This window comes from Oryza glaberrima, chromosome 3, assembly GCF_000147395.1.
Source record: "Oryza glaberrima chromosome 3, OglaRS2, whole genome shotgun sequence".
Classification (NCBI taxonomy): domain Eukaryota; kingdom Viridiplantae; phylum Streptophyta; class Magnoliopsida; order Poales; family Poaceae; genus Oryza; species Oryza glaberrima.
The window spans coordinates 15975175-15993805 of record NC_068328.1 but is presented as its reverse complement, the minus strand read 5'-3'; the positions used below and the strand labels follow the sequence as shown (position 1 = coordinate 15993805).

Here is an 18631-nt window from a genome sequence, read left to right as displayed (position 1 = left end):
AAACTAAAAAATAACTAATTGCACATATTACGATTAATTTGCGAGACGAATCTTTTAAGTCTAATTGCTATATGATTTGACAATGTGGTGCTATAGTAACCATTTGCTAATGCCAGATTAATTAGGCTTAATAAATTTTTTTTATGATTTACTGATGGATTCTATGATTAGTGTTTTTATTAGTGCTCGAATACTCCATACAACACCCTATATAATACCCGATGTAACACGATAAAACTTTACACCCTAATCTAAGCACCCCCTTGCTTAGCATGCAAGATTGCTAGCTACCCAGCATATCATTATTAATTTAACTTCTAACGTTTCTTTTCTTAGGGGCATGTTTGAATAATTTGCTGTGGCAAAATTTTTTTGACAAATGTTTTAGTGGCAAAAGATTTGGCATTGAAGTTTTCTTAGTTGGTGTTTAAATGCATGGTAAAGTTTTACCATTTTACTAGTAAAGACAGAGAGAGCACAGCTCCCAACACACTTTTTAGCAAAATTTGCTAGTCTAGACTCCTAAATGACAAATACTGAATTGTCAACTTTTACTACTAGTGTATAGATCCATTTTAGCAAAAAAAAAATGCTCCAAAACAGCAAAACTTTTACCATTTTGGAGCATAAGTAGTTACACTAGAGCAAATATGAGCAGATGCAAGATAGGCATATCAGTTCAGATTTGAATTTTATTTATTATTTAAACCATTTTAGATATGAGCAGTTTGAACAAGGGCAGGATGAATGATGGGTTATATGAATTTGTGATAATATAAAAGGGTATGAATGAATGAATTAAGAGAATATTGGTCGTGTATCCTTGAGTACTTGCCATAGAGTTTATATGCCCTTGTGTTTGTCTTAACCACTGCATGCTCATGAGTTCTTATTTTGATTCTCTATACACATTTAAGAACTTTTCTTAAAATAAAAATATTTCCCCTCCATTGAACAGAAGAGCTAGCTTAAAAGCACAATTCTCAAAAGTAAAAATAATTTCACATCCAAAATATTGCAGAGGACTGAATATTTAACCGCAAATTGAAAAAAAAAAATCTCACAAAACTACAAACAGTTTGATAAATCTATTGCAAAGCTACATATTTAATTGCGTGTATCTCAAATTATAGATTTAGCATTTTTTTTATGAAACTACAAACCTAAAGCATCACACCATAATATTACTGATATAACATCAATTGTATTACAAACCTATACCTTCCATGACTTTAAACCATTAAAAAAAACTATAGTGCTATGGATTGAGACTCTGAAATATGTCACTAAATCTATATAAAACGTTTTATGATACGACATCTTAAATCCGGTGTTAAATTTACGGTTCTATTATAGTTTGATTAGTTACGTTAATTTTCGGAAGGACTACATTACAAGGTCAGCCAAGTCTTCCTTGGCCTTTTAGCTACATCCACTCCACTCATTATTAGTTCTTAAAAGGAAAAAAAAAACATACACTCGTTTGTAAACGATAAAACGACGCCAGGACCGGACGACTCCGGGGAATATGATGATGCGATTCCTAGTCATCAGCGTCGGACTTTTGCGCTGGCCGGCCGCCTGACGTGAACGCGGCCACGTCGTTTTGTTTTGTTTTCATCTATATCTATAATATAGCTAGCTAGCACGAGCAAATTAATCTTCATCTTCGCATATAAGTATTGACCAACCAGCTTAATAAAGTTGGGATTGGTCAAGGAATAGTGTATATGTCATTCTTTGTACAAGTACGTACACGTATGATCAACGACAGTTTCGATTCATTTATTTTTTATTTGAGAGAGCATGAATATAATAGCTTAGTATATCCTATCAAGGACGGTTGATTTTACATATTGGCACGTTCAATACTACCTCCGTTCCAAAATATAAATGATTTTAACCAAACTCATCCTTCTTCGACACCGGTAATCTTGCTACCTGTTTTTTTTTTTATAATCATCGGATCGCTCCAGTTACACTTCCCAGTGCAGTTTCTAATTAAACAAACACGCGAAATACACGTATATCAAGAAATTATAGATCTTCCTAGATATAAATTTATTCCGATAATGGAAACAAGAAAAGACAATGTGTTTATTACTAGGAGCATACATTATATAAATACTACCTCCGTTTCAGGTTATAAGACTTTCTAGCATTGCTTATATTCATATAAATGTTAATGAATCTAGGCGCACATATATATCTAGATTCACTAACATATATATGAATATGGGAAATGCTAGAAAGTCTTATAATATGAAACAGAGGAAGTATATAACATATAAAGGACATACTTATAATCTTATGGACTTATAGAGATTATGCGTATCACTGTTCCTAAATTACAATGTATTTAGAAGTTTCACTACTACAGAAATACAAAGGATACGATACTATAGGTGTCGAAATAGCTAAAACCGATACATATAGTGCTTTTCCCACCTCAGACGCACTCCCGCGAAGTACCGTTAGCTAGAACCGACACCTTCGTGAACAAATAGGTACCGGTTCTAGAGAAAAACTGACCAATAATATATATAGGTGCCGGGGTTTTTACAGAACCGATATTTTTAATTTATTATAGGTGTTTTTTTTTTAAAAAAAACCCGACGCCTTTAATTTACTATAGGTGCCCGTAATAACTAAACCAAGCCGGTTGGCCACTTGCGAGCGATAAGTAGAGGGAGGCCAGCCACTTGTGACCCTTATCCTCTCGTCTCCCCTGTCTCTCTCTCTCTCCACTCGCCTCCCGACCATAGAGGAGGCGAAGCGGCTGGACTGATCTGCGGCAACGAAGGAGGTGGAGAGCGGATCTAGCGGCGACGGTAGCTTCCCGCGTCGGATTCGGCGGCGACCACAGCAGATCCTCGGGCCACGCTGCCGCCGATGGATCCCTCAAGTCCCCTGGCTTGGTGGTGCCCGCATCGCCGCAGCCCGCGCCTCGTCAGGGCGGCATCCGGTGTCGTGACCTCGCCCCACCCCGACATCGTCTGCTCCTGCTAGGACTGATGGGGCTTCATCTGGCTCTGGTTCCAGATCATCCTAGGAAGAGGAAGGGAAGGGCCCAAGCTGTTCTCGTCCCTGTTGCTTCTCCAACCAGTGGTCGTTGGTTGGGTCGATGAAGCCAGTGGCCGAGAAGGATGTTCTTGGATGTTTGTTCAACCTGTTTATGTGTTCTTGGATGTTCTTGATGTTTCGAGATACCGATTAATATTGATGGAATATAGTTGGGGTGAAGGGAAGTTGCTCGATGAAATCGAGCCACCTTTTTTTTAAGTTCCTGTAACCTCAATAGTGCCGGTTCCTAGACCACCTCAAAGGTGTCGTCTACTGGTGCCTGTTGTAAAATCCAGTATCCATGGGGGTTTCCCAACCGACATCTATAGTTATTTCTGTATCAGTGTTTCTATATCTGCATTGCTTGGATAACTTGTATAAAACTATAATGGCTTTAATATATAATTTTTTAACTTATGTTTATAAACAATTTATAATCTATCAATCATCCATAAAGAATAGAGCCTGATAAGTGATGACTAGTGTGAACTGTTTAGTAAGTATTGAGGGAGGGGGAAGAGTTTTAAAAAATTAAAAAAAGAACCGCTTGTCTGAAATCGTTGACTGTTTCGGTGATCAATTTTGTCTGGTGCCTGCAGAGAGTAGTGACGGAGTACCAAGACTGCATCAGTGACTAATAAAAAGCAGATTCCGATAATTACGAGAATTTCTTGCTTGATGTGAAAGATGGCATCACCGCCCATCGTTTTCGTTAGCTTCATAGCATTGACGTCACGCAGTGTGATGCTACGAGTGGCCTTCGTTTACTCTAATACAAGACGCAAACAATCCAAAACCAACCACTGACATTATTTCTAATTGGAAGACGAAACCAACGCTACCTGAAGTGGGACATTACATAACCACAAGTTGAACATTTTTCGGTTCACAGGTAATCATGAAAAGAAAACAACTCAAGTGTTAAGTAGATCTAGCAACCTCATCTTTGTGCGCATGTGGGTCCTGACGATATTTCATCGTAAAAAAACATGCTACTATGTACATCATCACTACCAGCGTAGGCAAATCGTGATCAAAATCCAGTTTGCTTTATTTAACTTGGAATGCACTAACAGCTGAATCGAAAAAGCGATATATATTGGAAATGTCGAGAATGAAAAGTATCAAACGCACGCTTATGCACTTCATTTCTTGAAAAGTCTGTTCAGGACACCCTGTAGGGAGCCCCCCATGCCTGCACCGACGGCTTCTGCTAGATACGCGGCCTGCAACACAGGATCGTTTCGGGTCAGCAGGTTGATAACGTAGAATGAGATGATGAGGTCTAAAATAGCATACGACTTGAGCATGATGTGCTTAATACCTCCTGAAAAGTTTTCTGAAGATCAAGAGCATCCTTGATACGGCGGCTCACAAATGTCCATGTATCGCGGAAATCTGTCAAGCGTTGACAGGAAAGAGGAAACGGTCAACAGAAGTATATATCGAATGCCGTTTGAAGAAAATGTGAACGTGGTATCATTCTTTATGATGTTCAGAGGCAGGAAAAAAGGAAGACGTTCACTCAACAGGTATATGCTATCAGGAACGAGGATGCGTGTAACAGACCACATTAGTTACAGATAATACACTTTCCTTATCATTGCCCTTAAGTTTCTCATCCTGCTTTCAGCTTTTAGATACTGAAGGGCACAGAGGCCCATATTTCTACCAAAAGGGATGAAATGCCTTACAGAACCACATATATATCCACATAAGGATCTATAAGGGTCCCAGATATTTACTGATTCCATTTTGTTACGTTATGCGTACACATTACCGTGTTGAGTTCTGAACTTCCAAAACTATCTTTAAGACGGTGGAAGGAACAAATAGAAAAGGTTTTTAAAATATATATATCAACCCCTGTTCACTATGATTTATTTAAACAGAAAACTAAAGCTGGTACATTATCTGCATTTAGAGCCATTTACAGTTTAAATTGAGATTCAGGCAATGGAACATTTTCTGTTGTAATACTCGCTGTCTAAGTATTCCAAAAGGACGCTTTATTAAAATTGGTTTTAAACATTAAGCATAAAAGGAATCGGAATTGAACTATCAAGCTTAGGAAAGCCAACCTGGAGAATTGTCAGTCAACATATACACCTCTGAGGTAGAGTAGATACCACCAAGCACAGTACGCTTCACATACCAATCAATATCTGATCCAGCATCTCCAGCAGCATGCCAAATCTCATCAACAAGGACAGCTCTCTGCTTTAAACTTGTTGAAATGTTTGCTGGTTGGGACTGTCAAACAGAAAAATAAAGTTAAGACATACAAGGATCAGATGATTTAGTTAAATGCAAAGGAAAATAAGAGGTGGTGATAATGGAGTACTTGGATACTGAGAGCTTGAGGCCACTTTGATATATAAGGTCCCTGCATTTCCAGCCTCATTCGGACAAGTTTGGAAAGTCTCTCACTCAGTACCAAGTTCTTCAACAGCTCTCCCTCTCCAGCATCAATACGATCAATGAGTTGTTGAAGGCAGTCATCCATGAAAAACTGCACATAAGTAAACAGAACGGTCAGAGTAGGCTCATTGAGGCTTTGTTTCATAGTATACACTGTTAACGTGCAAAAGATTACTACTACTATTTTTATGTCATGAGTCTGCTACACTGTCACTGTTTTTCAGAAGGTTTTGGAACATCCCAAAACATATTGTAGGCTAAGTAAACTAAGACATCTCCCTAGAATTCCTATCGAGTATTTTAGTTCAATTACCTGGCAGACCTGCTTAAGTTAAGAGGTCATACTATGTTTGAACGTGGGAAGAAGCCATAATAGAAGGCGCAATCATGAAAATTTGTTTTGGGCACCAAATCACCATTACAAAAAAAAGGAGAGAAAAACTAGATGAACTCAAATTACTTCATCTATTTTGCAACATTGATAGTAATAAAAATGAAAAAATAAGGATAAATATAATTCGAACATTCTTAGTATTGATAGGAAACTTGTCTACTTTGTTTCTTCAAGATAACAGCAAGGGCTTCACTAGAGAAAGTCACAAACAATGCATAAATAAATTTACAGCCAAATACTGTCACAACTCTTAAACAGGAGACTTTGTAATGTACCCTCAGATTTATTTTTAAGTATTTCAACTCTAGAAACGTTTGGTAGCTGTAATTAACCCAACCCTACTGCTTGTCACTCAAACCAGTCAAAATATTGTGGATTAACCATTATCCACTAACAATGCAACATGTGATTCGTTTTCCTTCTTGTTGAGTTCCTTCATATTCTGTGGCTACTCCCACAAATTGTCTATCCTTTTCCCTCTTCTTTGTTGCCCTCTTTCAAAGAGCATCTATTTTTAAAAAATTGATGAGTAGCACCCTATGTTGCCCAGACATGCACATACAGAAAAGGATGCACAACTATGTTTTCTCCGGGAATGCGCAGAAGACTTGGCAGGGCATCCATCTATCTATTATATTATGAAGATAACTCTAAAAAGAGGCACCACATTTGCTCTGGAGGCCTAGAAATTACCACATTAATCAGAGAGAAAAATCTATGCCATTAGATCATGGTGGGACCAAGTTATAACAGTGTAGATTGGTAGCAATAGTTGTATACAAAGTATGCCTAGAGATTACCATATTAATCGGAGAAAAAGTATAAAATCTATGCCATTAGATCGTGGTGGGACCAAATTATAACGGTGTAAATTGGTAGTAATAGCTGTACAGAAAGTACAATTGTATCTATAGAAAGAGAAGAGAAGAGTTGTATAAGTCCAATCTGAGTATCCGACTTCTAATATCTGGTGTGTACAAAATATAGTTAAATCCAATTCAATTCAACTAGTCCACGCAAAATTTCGTGGGGATATCCCCTAGTTAAGATTAAGAGAAAGTTAACAAATAAACATCAACCTTACTGCACAAACGGAAGCACTTAATTCTCACAGAAACATTTCACAATCTGAACTCTTATCTAAGAAGTCAGATTAACAATCTAGGCTGTTTCGCTCAAGCATAGCAACTGGTGACGATTCACAATTGATGAGGATGAGAAGAATTGTAGCAAGTTTGTCATGGCCAGCTGTGACAACAACCAGGTTTTCAAATTAAACAGTTACATTCATAGTGATTGAAAATATACAACTAGAATTATGAATTCTTGAAGGAAGATGCAGCACTATTGGCTGAGCAAGGGGCATCCCTATGTAATTTGTGATGTTTTCCATGGTGAAGCAGGAAAGGTGTCAGAGCCAGAGGAATAGTGTTTATTTAAGGATCAAGGAGTCTTCTGGGAAAAAAAAACATGTTTTCCTCTACAGTGTTTCTCAAAACTGAGCTGCTGACCATTAAACAACTTAGCATAGTATAATCATGCAACTCAGTTTTTTTGAGGTACCCAATCAACATGTCATAGTCCAGGAAAATGTACTGACAAGTATACTCTCTGTCACCTATGTATAAATTTCAAGTTCGTGGAATTAAGAGTAACAAGTAAAATAAATCAAGGTTATTAAGTAAATCCTATTGTTCCTGTATTTTTGTTTTCTTCAAAGGCACTTTGAGTTCGCAGCTGAAATTTTGAAGTGCCAGATTTCCATAGCCTATATCATTGATTCTTATGTGAGCTTTTCAGATTGATTTGGTACCCCCAACTGAAACAGGGTTGAATGATAGCATCATAATGATGGGTTGCATCTGGTATGCTCCCAGCTCTTGGTTCCATAAGTTCCACTTCCCTCATCCTAAGACATACCAAATCTCATCTTACTATAAAGTAACCCATCCCTTATTATAGTTGACTAACAGATATTGCCCTATGGGACTGGCATCATAGTTGACTAACCCATCCCTCACTTCCCTCATTAATGGGACCCCGCACTTCCCTCATTATAGCTGACTAACAGATATTGCCCTATGGGACTGGCATCCACCATACTGACCCAGCTACAGCATGAGACAGAATGAAAACATCTGCATGCCAATGCTTTCATGAAACAATGCTCACTAGTAACCAAATATGAAACATAACACAATATAATAGCACTATTGCCGAAAAAGATCCATGGTTTGTGCATATGGAGAAATGGGTTACATTGCTTGTATTTCATCAATATTTCCCCAGATTTTACCTGCTATGATGGTCATGCATTTATAACAATTCAATAAAATTGTCACTCAGAAAACATTGAACTGTTCATAACTTCACATAAAATGAGCACTTTAGTAGGAGAGGCCAATATTTAATTTGTAGTGATACCAAGTCAATACCAAAAGTGTAAAGAAAAATCAATGCTTCAATTAGAAGTTGAAACTAGAAACTGGGGGAAATGCAGTTTTCTTTTGTAGAACACAAAGCATGTATATTCAACAATAAAAATGTGCAATTTAAGTGCACAGGACCCCTACTACCAAATTTAGATAGGGATTTGTCTATGTATTCCCGAAATACATGTCACTATACTTCCAAGCAAAAACAACACCACAACATTCCCAAACCTAAAGTGGGTCTGGATATCAAGCAGGTCTGACTTTTATGATCACCTTATTTACAATTGATTAGCATTTTCAGAATCAAGATATGAACATAATTAAGTTTAATCCAAAATCTATTCATTTCAGTCATGAACCAACTTTAAGAATAATCTAAGATATTCTCAACAGATACCACAAGCCCTATTATGAATGTGAAATAATCCATATATCACAGTTATAACACTCTAGTAGCTTCTAGGTACAAATTATTCATGCTTTTATCCATGTAGTACAACAACGCTTGCCTGGAAGGTTTATCTACATTCTACAACTACAAGTGCTAATATCAGTTCACAAAATAGAAGTCATGAATCACATCACAAACTTGAAGCACTCATGTTCATCACGAGCATCATCCATTAGGTGCACAACAATTATCATACCAATGAGGCAATGACTGACAGCATTCGTTGTGTTAGCTACCTATAGGTTCTGATCCAAATTCAATAGATGCATATCCAAATCATCATACCTCGAGTACACTATCACTATGTCCCCTCCTTACCTCTCCAGTACAATGTACTAGCATCCCAGAATATTCTTTTCTTGCCAAGAACATTGCGAATCACCACCGATTGAAAAAGATACACAAGATAGTCCCACCACCGTAAGCAAAGTTACCTCAACGAGCGCAGCCTCCTTCCTCGGGAAAGCACCGACGATGGCCGGCGACACACCCACGTCCCTCGCCCCGGCGATCATGGCTGACTCGCTCCACCCCATCCTTGGCTACAACGCACAACCAAACCATCAACCAGACGTTCAGAAAATTACTCACTACGCTGCTAGATAGGCGGAAATGGAAGCAGATCTCGAGGGAGCCCGAATTGATACCACGTGGAGCAGCGACGCGCGGAGCACTTTCTCCTGCTCCTCCTCGTAGCCCGTGCCGCCGGCGCGGCGAGCCCCCGCCGAGGCCCCCGGCGCCGACCGATGGGCTCCTCCGGCGCCGGCGGAAGACGAGGCGGAAGAGGAGGAGGCGCCCTCCGACTTGGGCGGCTCGACGGTGGGCTCCAGAGGCGGCGGCGGGAGTGGTGGCGTCGGCGGCGTCGGTGGCGGCGTCGAGGCTTCCGCAGAGAAGAAGCGGCGAAGAGCAGCGGGGGCAGCGCGCGGGGTCGCGGACGAGGCGCAGGGGACGAGGCGGCGGGACGCGGCGGCGGCGGAGCGGGAGAGGAGGCGGCGCGCGGCGAGCGAGGAGGCCATCGTGGGGGTGCAGCGGAGCGGCGAAGTGCGCGTGCGCCTCACCTGCTCGAAGAAATGGCGAGGCGGTGGCGGGGGGGGGGGGGGGGGGGGGGGGGGGGGGAGGGGGGGTGAGGAGTGAGGAGGACTAGAGGTGGCGGCGAGATCGGATCGTCCGCCGCAGGTTGGGCCCACGGAGCGGACGACGGAGATTCGCTCGCCGCTGGGAAGGAGACCTGGGGACCCCTCGCGTGCCACGTATGCCTTCATCGCCCCAACACGTGTACATATGACTCACTCCACCCCCAGACCAACCTGCACTGGGGCCCTGCTTCGTTTTAGGCTGGTAATATTTGGTTAGCTCAAATTTATTTACACAAGTGAAATTACAACCACTGGATGAGAGTTCGTTCAGATAATAAAGCAAGATTACTGCCAATATTTCATCATGATGATTGATGAACTAAGAAGAACAAGGAAAGGCGATGACCGATCTTAAATCCATGTGAGATGAGAAACAAGATATTGACAATTCTTCGAAGAGACTATTCGTCTACTTAACAGCCTACTGCGGCTACACGGAATGATCTAAACCTAACATGCAAGCAGCGTTGTATCAAAGCCGTACAGAATCAAAATGTAATAGAAATTGTTGGTGATCAAAAAGAGACTACAACAACGTAAATCATGAGGTGCGACACGACGAGGCAAGAGGACAACTATGAGCAAGTAAAGCAAGAGGATGGCAACAATGCATTGGCACTAGCGCCGTTTCAACTTACTGCAGCGATGCCTATGGACACCACTTATATCTTCCTGTAGGCAGTGGCACGACACTCCCTCTCTCTACCTTGCCTTGGCCTTCAGGTGGAATCTCCAGATGAAAACCTTATTCCGGATGACCATAATAGAGATGGTGACATTTTAAATGTCATGACCTTCTTAAGGGCATCACATTGGATGTTTCTTGTTGGTGCGATGTCCTTGTGGTTCTCTCCTTATTGGTAAGGTGTTCTTGTGGTGATGTCCTTGTTAGATCGGGTTAGCTGGTAATGGCGGTGGCATGATCTGGTAATAGCTGGTAATGACTTATTTATAGCTCAGTTATTCTCCGATGTTGTCTTCATTTTGGCTCAACATAAGTTGTCCACGGTGATGAGAGTGAATTCAATCAATACAAGAAACCTGCACGAATTTGAAAATTTCCGCTTTTCTGGTTTGAGGAAGATATGGCTACATACAATTCTTATAACTTGTTAAAAAACCGACAATTATATATAATCTAGCCAATTGTAGATGGGAGTATATGTCTTAATGATGGTGCTATAAATAGTTTTGTTGTTTTTAATCAAGTTATAATTTTGTATCTCTGAGTCATTCATTCTATCATCTTTTGTGAATTAGTTGTAAATTTTTTAAAGCAAAAAAACTAGAATAAATTTTATTATCTAATAAAAAATTGTGAGGTATCAAGCATCAAAACTTCATAACATGCTGGCCTACACGACAGTGTAGGCAACAGCCTCTTTGGGGTTGAAACATCTCATTGGTCTCCTTGCCACGAATGCAGTCCTTGTGAAGGGAATTTTAACCTATGTTCTTCCCCCACCTTTCCCGACTTACCTCCCTCGTTTTCCGCGCGTATATTTCCCAAACTACTAAACGATGCGTATTTTTTTAAAAAAAAAATTCTATAGGAATGTTGCTTTAAAAAATCATAATAATCCATTTTTCAAATTTATTTTAGCTAATACTTAGTAAATTATGCACTAACATTCGTTCCGTTTTGTATGTTGGGAATGAGGTTCCTAACCCTCGCTCCCCAACTCAACCTTAGGCTCTGTTCCAATGTCATGGTTCCCAACTCCCCCTCCTCGTTTTCCGCACATACGCTTTTCAAACTGTTAAATGGTGCGTTTTTTATAAAAAGTTTGTATACGAAAGTTGCTTAAAAAATTCATATTGATCCATTTTTGAAAAAAAACAAATAATTAATTAATCACGCACTAATGGATTGCTCTGTTTTCCGTGCAGGAGGGAAGTGTACCCAACCTAGACAAACGAACATAGCCTAAAGTGTTGCTATCAATGAGCCCTATTGGTGCCTAAAAAGCAAAGTCAAAGCCAAAATTTGAATTTTCCAACTTAATTTTTAAGTTGTTTCTAACATATTTTAAACATAATTTCTTTTTTAACATTAACTTTTAAGTCGTTAAAACACATATATATATATATATATATATATATAAAAGATTTACATACAAATTATTTTCATTATTTTCCGATCGCTTACGGTCCGAGGCCGATACCTGGATGTTGCTATTGAGTTTCTCAACCGCTTGTGAAGTCGAGCCATTGAACAACACTACTTTGAGAGCTGTGTGTGGCTAGCTCATTCAAGGGATGTACAGAGAAGTTACTAAAAAATGGCTCAATAGTTTGTAGGCATTAAAATGAGTGATAAGTTTTTTTTTTTTAAAAAAAAAATCTCGTCTTTCCTGACATTGGCTAGTCAGAGAAACATTGGCAATGGTAAAACTCGTCTTTCCTAGGCACAGGCACTCTTACAGGTTTGGTAAGTAAGAACTGAAAAGGCATCCATCTACACAATAATACAATGAGCAAAAATATCTCTTTGAAAAAATAGCTCAATTCCCTACAAGCGCATCAACCACCGTAAGGAAATGTCCAAAATCTGAACCTCTAAACTAATTTACAACATTATAGGAACATTGGCTGAAGTTCTCGGAAGAAAAACTAGCAATGGCTGAAATTGAAGTTAACCTCACTAAATGATGCCATTCAATTATCTGCATGCTTCTGCCTTGAGGATTTCTGGCCCTGAACAAAGTGCGTAACAACCGAGCATGCATTACCCACCAAATCATCGATGGTGTCCTCCCATTTCTCATAGGCTTTGAAGCCTAGGAAAGCCATAGAAATACCTATTCTCCCCATCAGATAGTTCATCATCAGTCATGTGCTCATGCTCCTTGTTTTGCAGGATTCAAAAAGAGAAGCATGGTATTTAAAATTACCTATTTTAAATGCAGATTGCGAAGACATGGAACTAAGGATGCTCACAACCAATAGGGAGAATACCACCTGGCAAGAACAAGCAGTTAGAGACTGGACACAAAAATACATCACTTTTGTCCTCAGAAATTTATAATTATAAAACTAATTTAGTCATGTAGACATATCACATAGGTGCCATGCCTTGAAAAATAGTGGCCAATCATTTCCTCTGCATAAAGATTTTAGCACACCAACTAAAGAGTTCCATGTTGAGCTGACTGAATGAGCAATATGATGCGCCTCCACCTGTGTGATGTGAAAATTTGAAGGCTCGAGCTTCTCAACCTTGTGTCCAAACCTGCATAAGTATTATTCAACAATCACTATCTGGAAACAGAAGATGGATAAAAAGCCTAGATGGTGTTTCACCAGCTGATAATAGGCATATTCAGTTAAAGGGAAAATGACAGAGGACCATACACATTTGCAGGCAGAATCCCATGAATGAATAAAAACAGTGCGGTTAGTGAGAAAAGCTTTGCCATTGCTGTAATGAAGGTGTAACCACATGTAAATAAATGATAGTAGATAACAGCCAGTAGCAGTAGTACAGTCATTGTTTGCTTCATGTCTTCCCAGAGAACTGTCTTCGCAACTGCAGCCAAGATCAATATTCATTATAATCTCAAGAAGGGTGTGAAGGCATGGGCATGCACGCATGTGTGTGTGAGAGATATTCATACGATTTCCATTGCCAAGGAAAATTGAGGCTTTTGATATGCTCCTTTGATTTTGTGCTTGCAGATGGGGATATGACTCTATTGTTCTCTTAAGTCCATCCTGAATTTTAGAATTGGTCAGTTGCATGTGTGAGAACCTTCAAGAAGGGAAGTAGGTATGGACTATCTAGAGCTATTGAGTAGGTATAAACCACCACAGTACCACACACACAAATATATCAAGAGCTATTACTAATCACATTATGAATCACAGATAAACACCTTGAGTGACACAATGGGTTCATAACCAAGCTGATCTTTTGCTCTTGAGCAGCTGAATGTTCTATTGCAAGACAGGAGCCGGATCCTTGAAGGAGTAAGCTGAGGAATTTTCATTCCATAGCGAGCGAACGTCTTATAAGTCCATTCTACCATATGAGCCACTGGCATCATAACAGAAACTGGTATTTTTATTGAAGGCCTGCCACAAAGTTCTAATGCATTAGTACAATGGTAATTGATAAACTCATGTATGTATAAGATGTATCCTTCACTGTCGATCCTCAAACTCATCCTGCAGGGACATAGATACAATAGCAGAAGACCAAATCTACTCCAGCAGATACTACTGAGAGCTGTAACACTCGGTTTGATATCAGTAGCACATGTAATCAGGAGATCCAGCTAAGCTAAATTATCAAGTAAATGAACTGTAATGATTCCGCTCCTCATCCCTTAAGATATTAATATTTTGGTACACAGTTAAAATGCTCTCCAGAAAACTAATGACATAACCAACAGAAATCATCTCAGTAGGCTATCAAACTTATATAATAATTATTTTTCAAAAAAGTGCAATTATTTCCATCAAAAATACCAGCTTGCTGATACTATACTAGGAGTTCGAGAAAAATACAATGTTAGTGAATGATTTATCAGAACACTGCAACTCCATAAGACAGGTCCATCCTTCACGAGCATGGTGCCAAACTGTAATGGGCATTGGGCCAGAACTCCTAGGCCCAATTGGAACCCCTTGCGGTAAGTACGTAGTTTAGTTGGATAGGATTGAGGAGCTCAGTTGTAGCTCAGTTGGATAGAGTCTGTTAGGATAGGGATTAGATTAGGAATTCCTCTCCATCTATATAAGGAGGGACCTAGCCTGGATTAGGATAGGCATTAGATCAAGATTTATCTTAGTGCCCATCGGCCCTGCCTTCTCAGTGCGACGGAGAGCATCGCGCTGTTTAGGTTCAGGGCCATTCCTTGTTATTTCCTCTATTATGATCCAGTTTATTCCCCTTCAACCCGTTTCATCCCAAATAATTCTAGCACGTGACACAAACTCGGACCATCAAAACACCCCCTTTAATGGTGTAAAGGTGAACACTGCATTAGTGTATTAAAGGGGGACACAGCCTGCCAAACTGCCCGAGTAGTAAAGAAGCTGTCATGTTCTATTGTCATACCCTGATGAAGTTGTAGAAAACTGATAGTTTTGACATAACCTCTAAAACTACAAAGCATAATTCAGTGAATGTCCACAATGCACTATTTCCTTTTATCTGAAAAAAAGCACCTTTGGAGGAGATTATCAGATTATAGTAATCTGGGTTCTAGATTATAATAATCTATCTGTTTGTTTCATATTACTGCTAATAATCTGGATTATAATAATCTTAAGCTAAATCAAACAGGGCCTAATTATGGTACAGCATACTGAGACACTATCAATGATGTTCCTCAGAAAATAAATCTAAGCATGTAGAAGACCATTTGTATTTTCAAATCAATACCTTTCATATCCGAGTCCTTCCAAAATCAACGACATGAACTCCCAGAATTTTATAGCCTCCATATTTGTTATGAAATAGGTCTGGAAACAAATAAAAAACAATAATATTATGGACTCCTGGTTGTTAAAAAGTGAAATGCAAAGAAGGGACCATACTTTTCCAGCAGCTCTCTTTGCACCATCTTCAGATGATAGAGTTTTCTCTGCACAAACATGGCCATATGCCACATTCTCCACATAGGTGAAATCATAGTAGTTGCTCCCATCACCAATAATGTACTAGCGATGAAATTTTGGAACAAGCATAAAAAAGTAATTCAAGTGTTAGTTTGTTCGATATTATTTTTGCTACTTATAAATAGCATTCTGATCCTACAATATTGAAATAGTCCATATCAACATGTGAACATGGACAACGAGAAATGAGATCAAACCTAGCATACCAATGTTTACAGACATGCAAGCCATTCTTACCTTAGACTTTCCTGCCCTTGCAGCAGTAACCAGAGAAGGAACCAGTAGCTTATCACCAGGGCCAAAAATGCTACTTGGGCGTATACAACAAGTAAGAAGCCCATCCCTACCATTAGCCTTCATGACCAACTTTTCTGCATCTGCCTTTGTTTCTGAATATGAATCATTAAACTGAAGTAAGAAAAGCTCTTGTTAGGAAATATGGGATAAAGATGAAGCAATGACAAATCACAAGAATGTAATCCATGAAAAATAGGAAGACCTTGTCTGGGTAAGGCATTGATTCATCTGCATCAAAGATTCCATGAATTCCATCGAAAACTACACTTGGTGAACTGGTGTAGATAAGTCTCTTCACCTTGCAACGGATGCAAGAGTCAATGACATTCTTTGTTCCTGTGAAATGCATTGTACAAGTCTCACATAGACAAACTTTAATGCAGTACTATATCATTGAAAATGATTAGAAAAAATAATCCAAAATTAATGTTACTAATATTGAAAAAAATTGATATTTATTGAAAATGATTATTAATGATTAGAAAATGATTTACCACACCATGTCTCACTGACATGTGTATCCTGGTCCCACGTGTCAGTGTCACGAGTGGCAAATCCTCCATGTTATAGATATTTATTGAAAATAAAAATAACTGGATCGATATCTCATAAACAACAATCTGTACAATGATAATTAAGAACCAAAGCTGCATGGCATACAAGTTAGAAGTACCAACCCTCAACATTAACTGAATAATGAAGGTGAAAGTTGTTGATAGACGAATCTGGTGCAGCCATGTGGAAAACAACTTCAGCCCCCTCAAAAGCTGCACATTAAGAATATATATGCATTGGACATCAAACAATGAAATTGAGTAATGTCACACTATTTTATTCGGCTCTAAAGAATAAAGTAGTGGGTCAATGTGTGTTTTGGAGGTTATGTCAATACACAAAACATCAATTTTCCTTTAGTGGCCAGAGGTAGTAACTTAAAAAACACAAGTATCAGGATGACAGAACCTAGTGGAAAGACCGCAGGAAATTAACAAACTAGATAACTATAAAATTGTAAGTAACAGAAGATGTGTGAAAGTAAATCAACAGACAAGTTACAGGAGTCCCCAATACATATTATCTTTCCCCCCACCCCCCCCCCCCCCTCAGATATGCAGCATAATATGAGACCTTTTTTCCCTAGCCATTTCAAGGAAATGAATAAATGTCAGCTGACCAAGCCCCTCTAGGACAATCGCAGTTCTAGTTACACAGTAAGAAACATTAAGTAGGCAGCAGAAACTCCATAATTAGGCTCAGTTTGTGCTTGCTACGCTGTGCTGTGCTGCGTTGTACTTATGTTCTAAGTTGCTACAAAAATTAAAACTTGAAATGTTTATACTTCATTATACAGATCAAATTAAGGTTATAGAAAACATGTTATCTAACTCATGTCTCTCCCAATTATTTCACATTTTTGGAACATGACAGTATTATTGTTTGCCAAACACCAAACTGTCTAAAAGCTATTGCACCAAACGAGATTATCATAATCCATCGCAATGCAAACAGACCTTAATTGCTGGTCTGATACCACCACTTCTTGAATCCATATCAGGAGAGACCCTCATTGGAACAACTATTTAATTAGTTCCAGTCAGTGTGCCATTGCAACAAATACAATGTCAAGCTAATAGAGTGCATTGGCAACAATGACACTAACATCATGTACTTTCAATATAGGTATGATGAAACTAGGATCAGTCCCAGCATACCAACACATCGAACTGAATGGATATTTCGACAAAATGAATTCGGGCTCGATCTGGATTGCCAACTAAATCACGCTGGCCATGTCTAGCCGATACGCTCGTGTGACACGCCGTACTCTGACCTTTTACCCCAGTAAGTACGAATCAAACACATCACCAACCACAACCAAAAACCTACCCGCGCAGCGATCTGGGGGAAGCGAAAACGGGGAGATGACACGCACCTGCGGCCACCTGGGCCTTGTTGCGGAGGTCCGCGGAGGCGTAGGCAGCCCGGCCCTCCCGCAGGGCGGCGCCTAGGATCCCCTCCTCCTCGTCGCGGTCGAGCGCGATGGCGGGGGGCAGGTCGGCCACGCGCACCAGCCACTCGCCGGAGCGTAGCAGCATCGCCACCAGGTGCCTCGCCGCGAAGCCGCGGCCGCCCGTCACCACGCACCATCTCCCGTCGCCGCCTCCCGCCGCCGCCGCCGCCATCTCGCCGCTCGCCGTCGTCGTTAAATTCGAGGCACACACAGTTTATCGGCTGAGTCCGCCGGCGGCTTGGCTCGCGATCTCCTGACCTCCGATCTGTGGCTTTTTGCGGCACCCCTGTGGGCCCATCTCGTCAGAGAGCAGAGCATCAGTGTGCGTGGCCGGGGCGACCCTGTTTTTTTTTTTTTTTTTTTTTTTTTTTTTCTGAAACTGGGTGACCTGTTCGGTTGACCAATATCTTATTATTCCATCGGTTTCATATTAAGAGTCATTTTAACTTTTTTATTGATTTTTCTTAAGTTTGATTAAATTTATTAAAAAATTAAATAGAGTAAATTTCACATTGGGCCACATATTTTGACCAAGATTTCATAATGGACTAGGGTGAAATCAATGTTTTCACTTAACACCATATATCTTTACATAAGTTTTTAGTTTGGACTAGGGGTGAGTAAAGCAAGGGAATGTGAAAATTAAAAGTTTATATGATTTATAAAGGGATAATTATAAAAGGCAAAACATTTTATGTTTTCTTCCTTCTTTTCAGTGTGAGTGGTAATTAACTATTTTCTATTTTATTTTTATTCATTTGCCCCTATGTATAGATCATTTTGTGCCACTTTTAAACA

General features: G+C 39.7%; 2 protein-coding genes across 2 annotated transcripts; both read right to left on the bottom strand.

The window, feature by feature from the left end:
- Positions 1 to 3962: 3962 nt before the first annotated feature.
- Positions 3963 to 9846, bottom strand: LOC127765139 (uncharacterized). Its single transcript, XM_052289980.1, has 6 exons — positions 9412 to 9846; positions 9199 to 9306; positions 5408 to 5575; positions 5145 to 5316; positions 4388 to 4461; positions 3963 to 4289 (listed from the first exon to the last, which is right to left on the bottom strand). Exons 1-6 carry the CDS (start codon positions 9778 to 9780, stop codon positions 4209 to 4211), a joined length of 972 nt encoding a protein of 323 aa, XP_052145940.1. The 5' UTR covers positions 9781 to 9846; the 3' UTR covers positions 3963 to 4208.
- Positions 9847 to 12174: 2328 nt separating this feature from the next.
- Positions 12175 to 18117, bottom strand: LOC127767990 (3beta-hydroxysteroid-dehydrogenase/decarboxylase-like). Its single transcript, XM_052293488.1, has 12 exons — positions 17756 to 18117; positions 16500 to 16589; positions 16025 to 16158; positions 15763 to 15933; positions 15445 to 15567; positions 15290 to 15369; positions 13776 to 13974; positions 13518 to 13614; positions 13255 to 13429; positions 12976 to 13132; positions 12795 to 12861; positions 12175 to 12701 (listed from the first exon to the last, which is right to left on the bottom strand). The coding sequence occupies exons 1-12, from the start codon at positions 18003 to 18005 to the stop codon at positions 12559 to 12561; spliced, it is 1686 nt and encodes a 561-aa protein (XP_052149448.1). The 5' UTR covers positions 18006 to 18117; the 3' UTR covers positions 12175 to 12558.
- Positions 18118 to 18631: the final 514 nt, after the last annotated feature.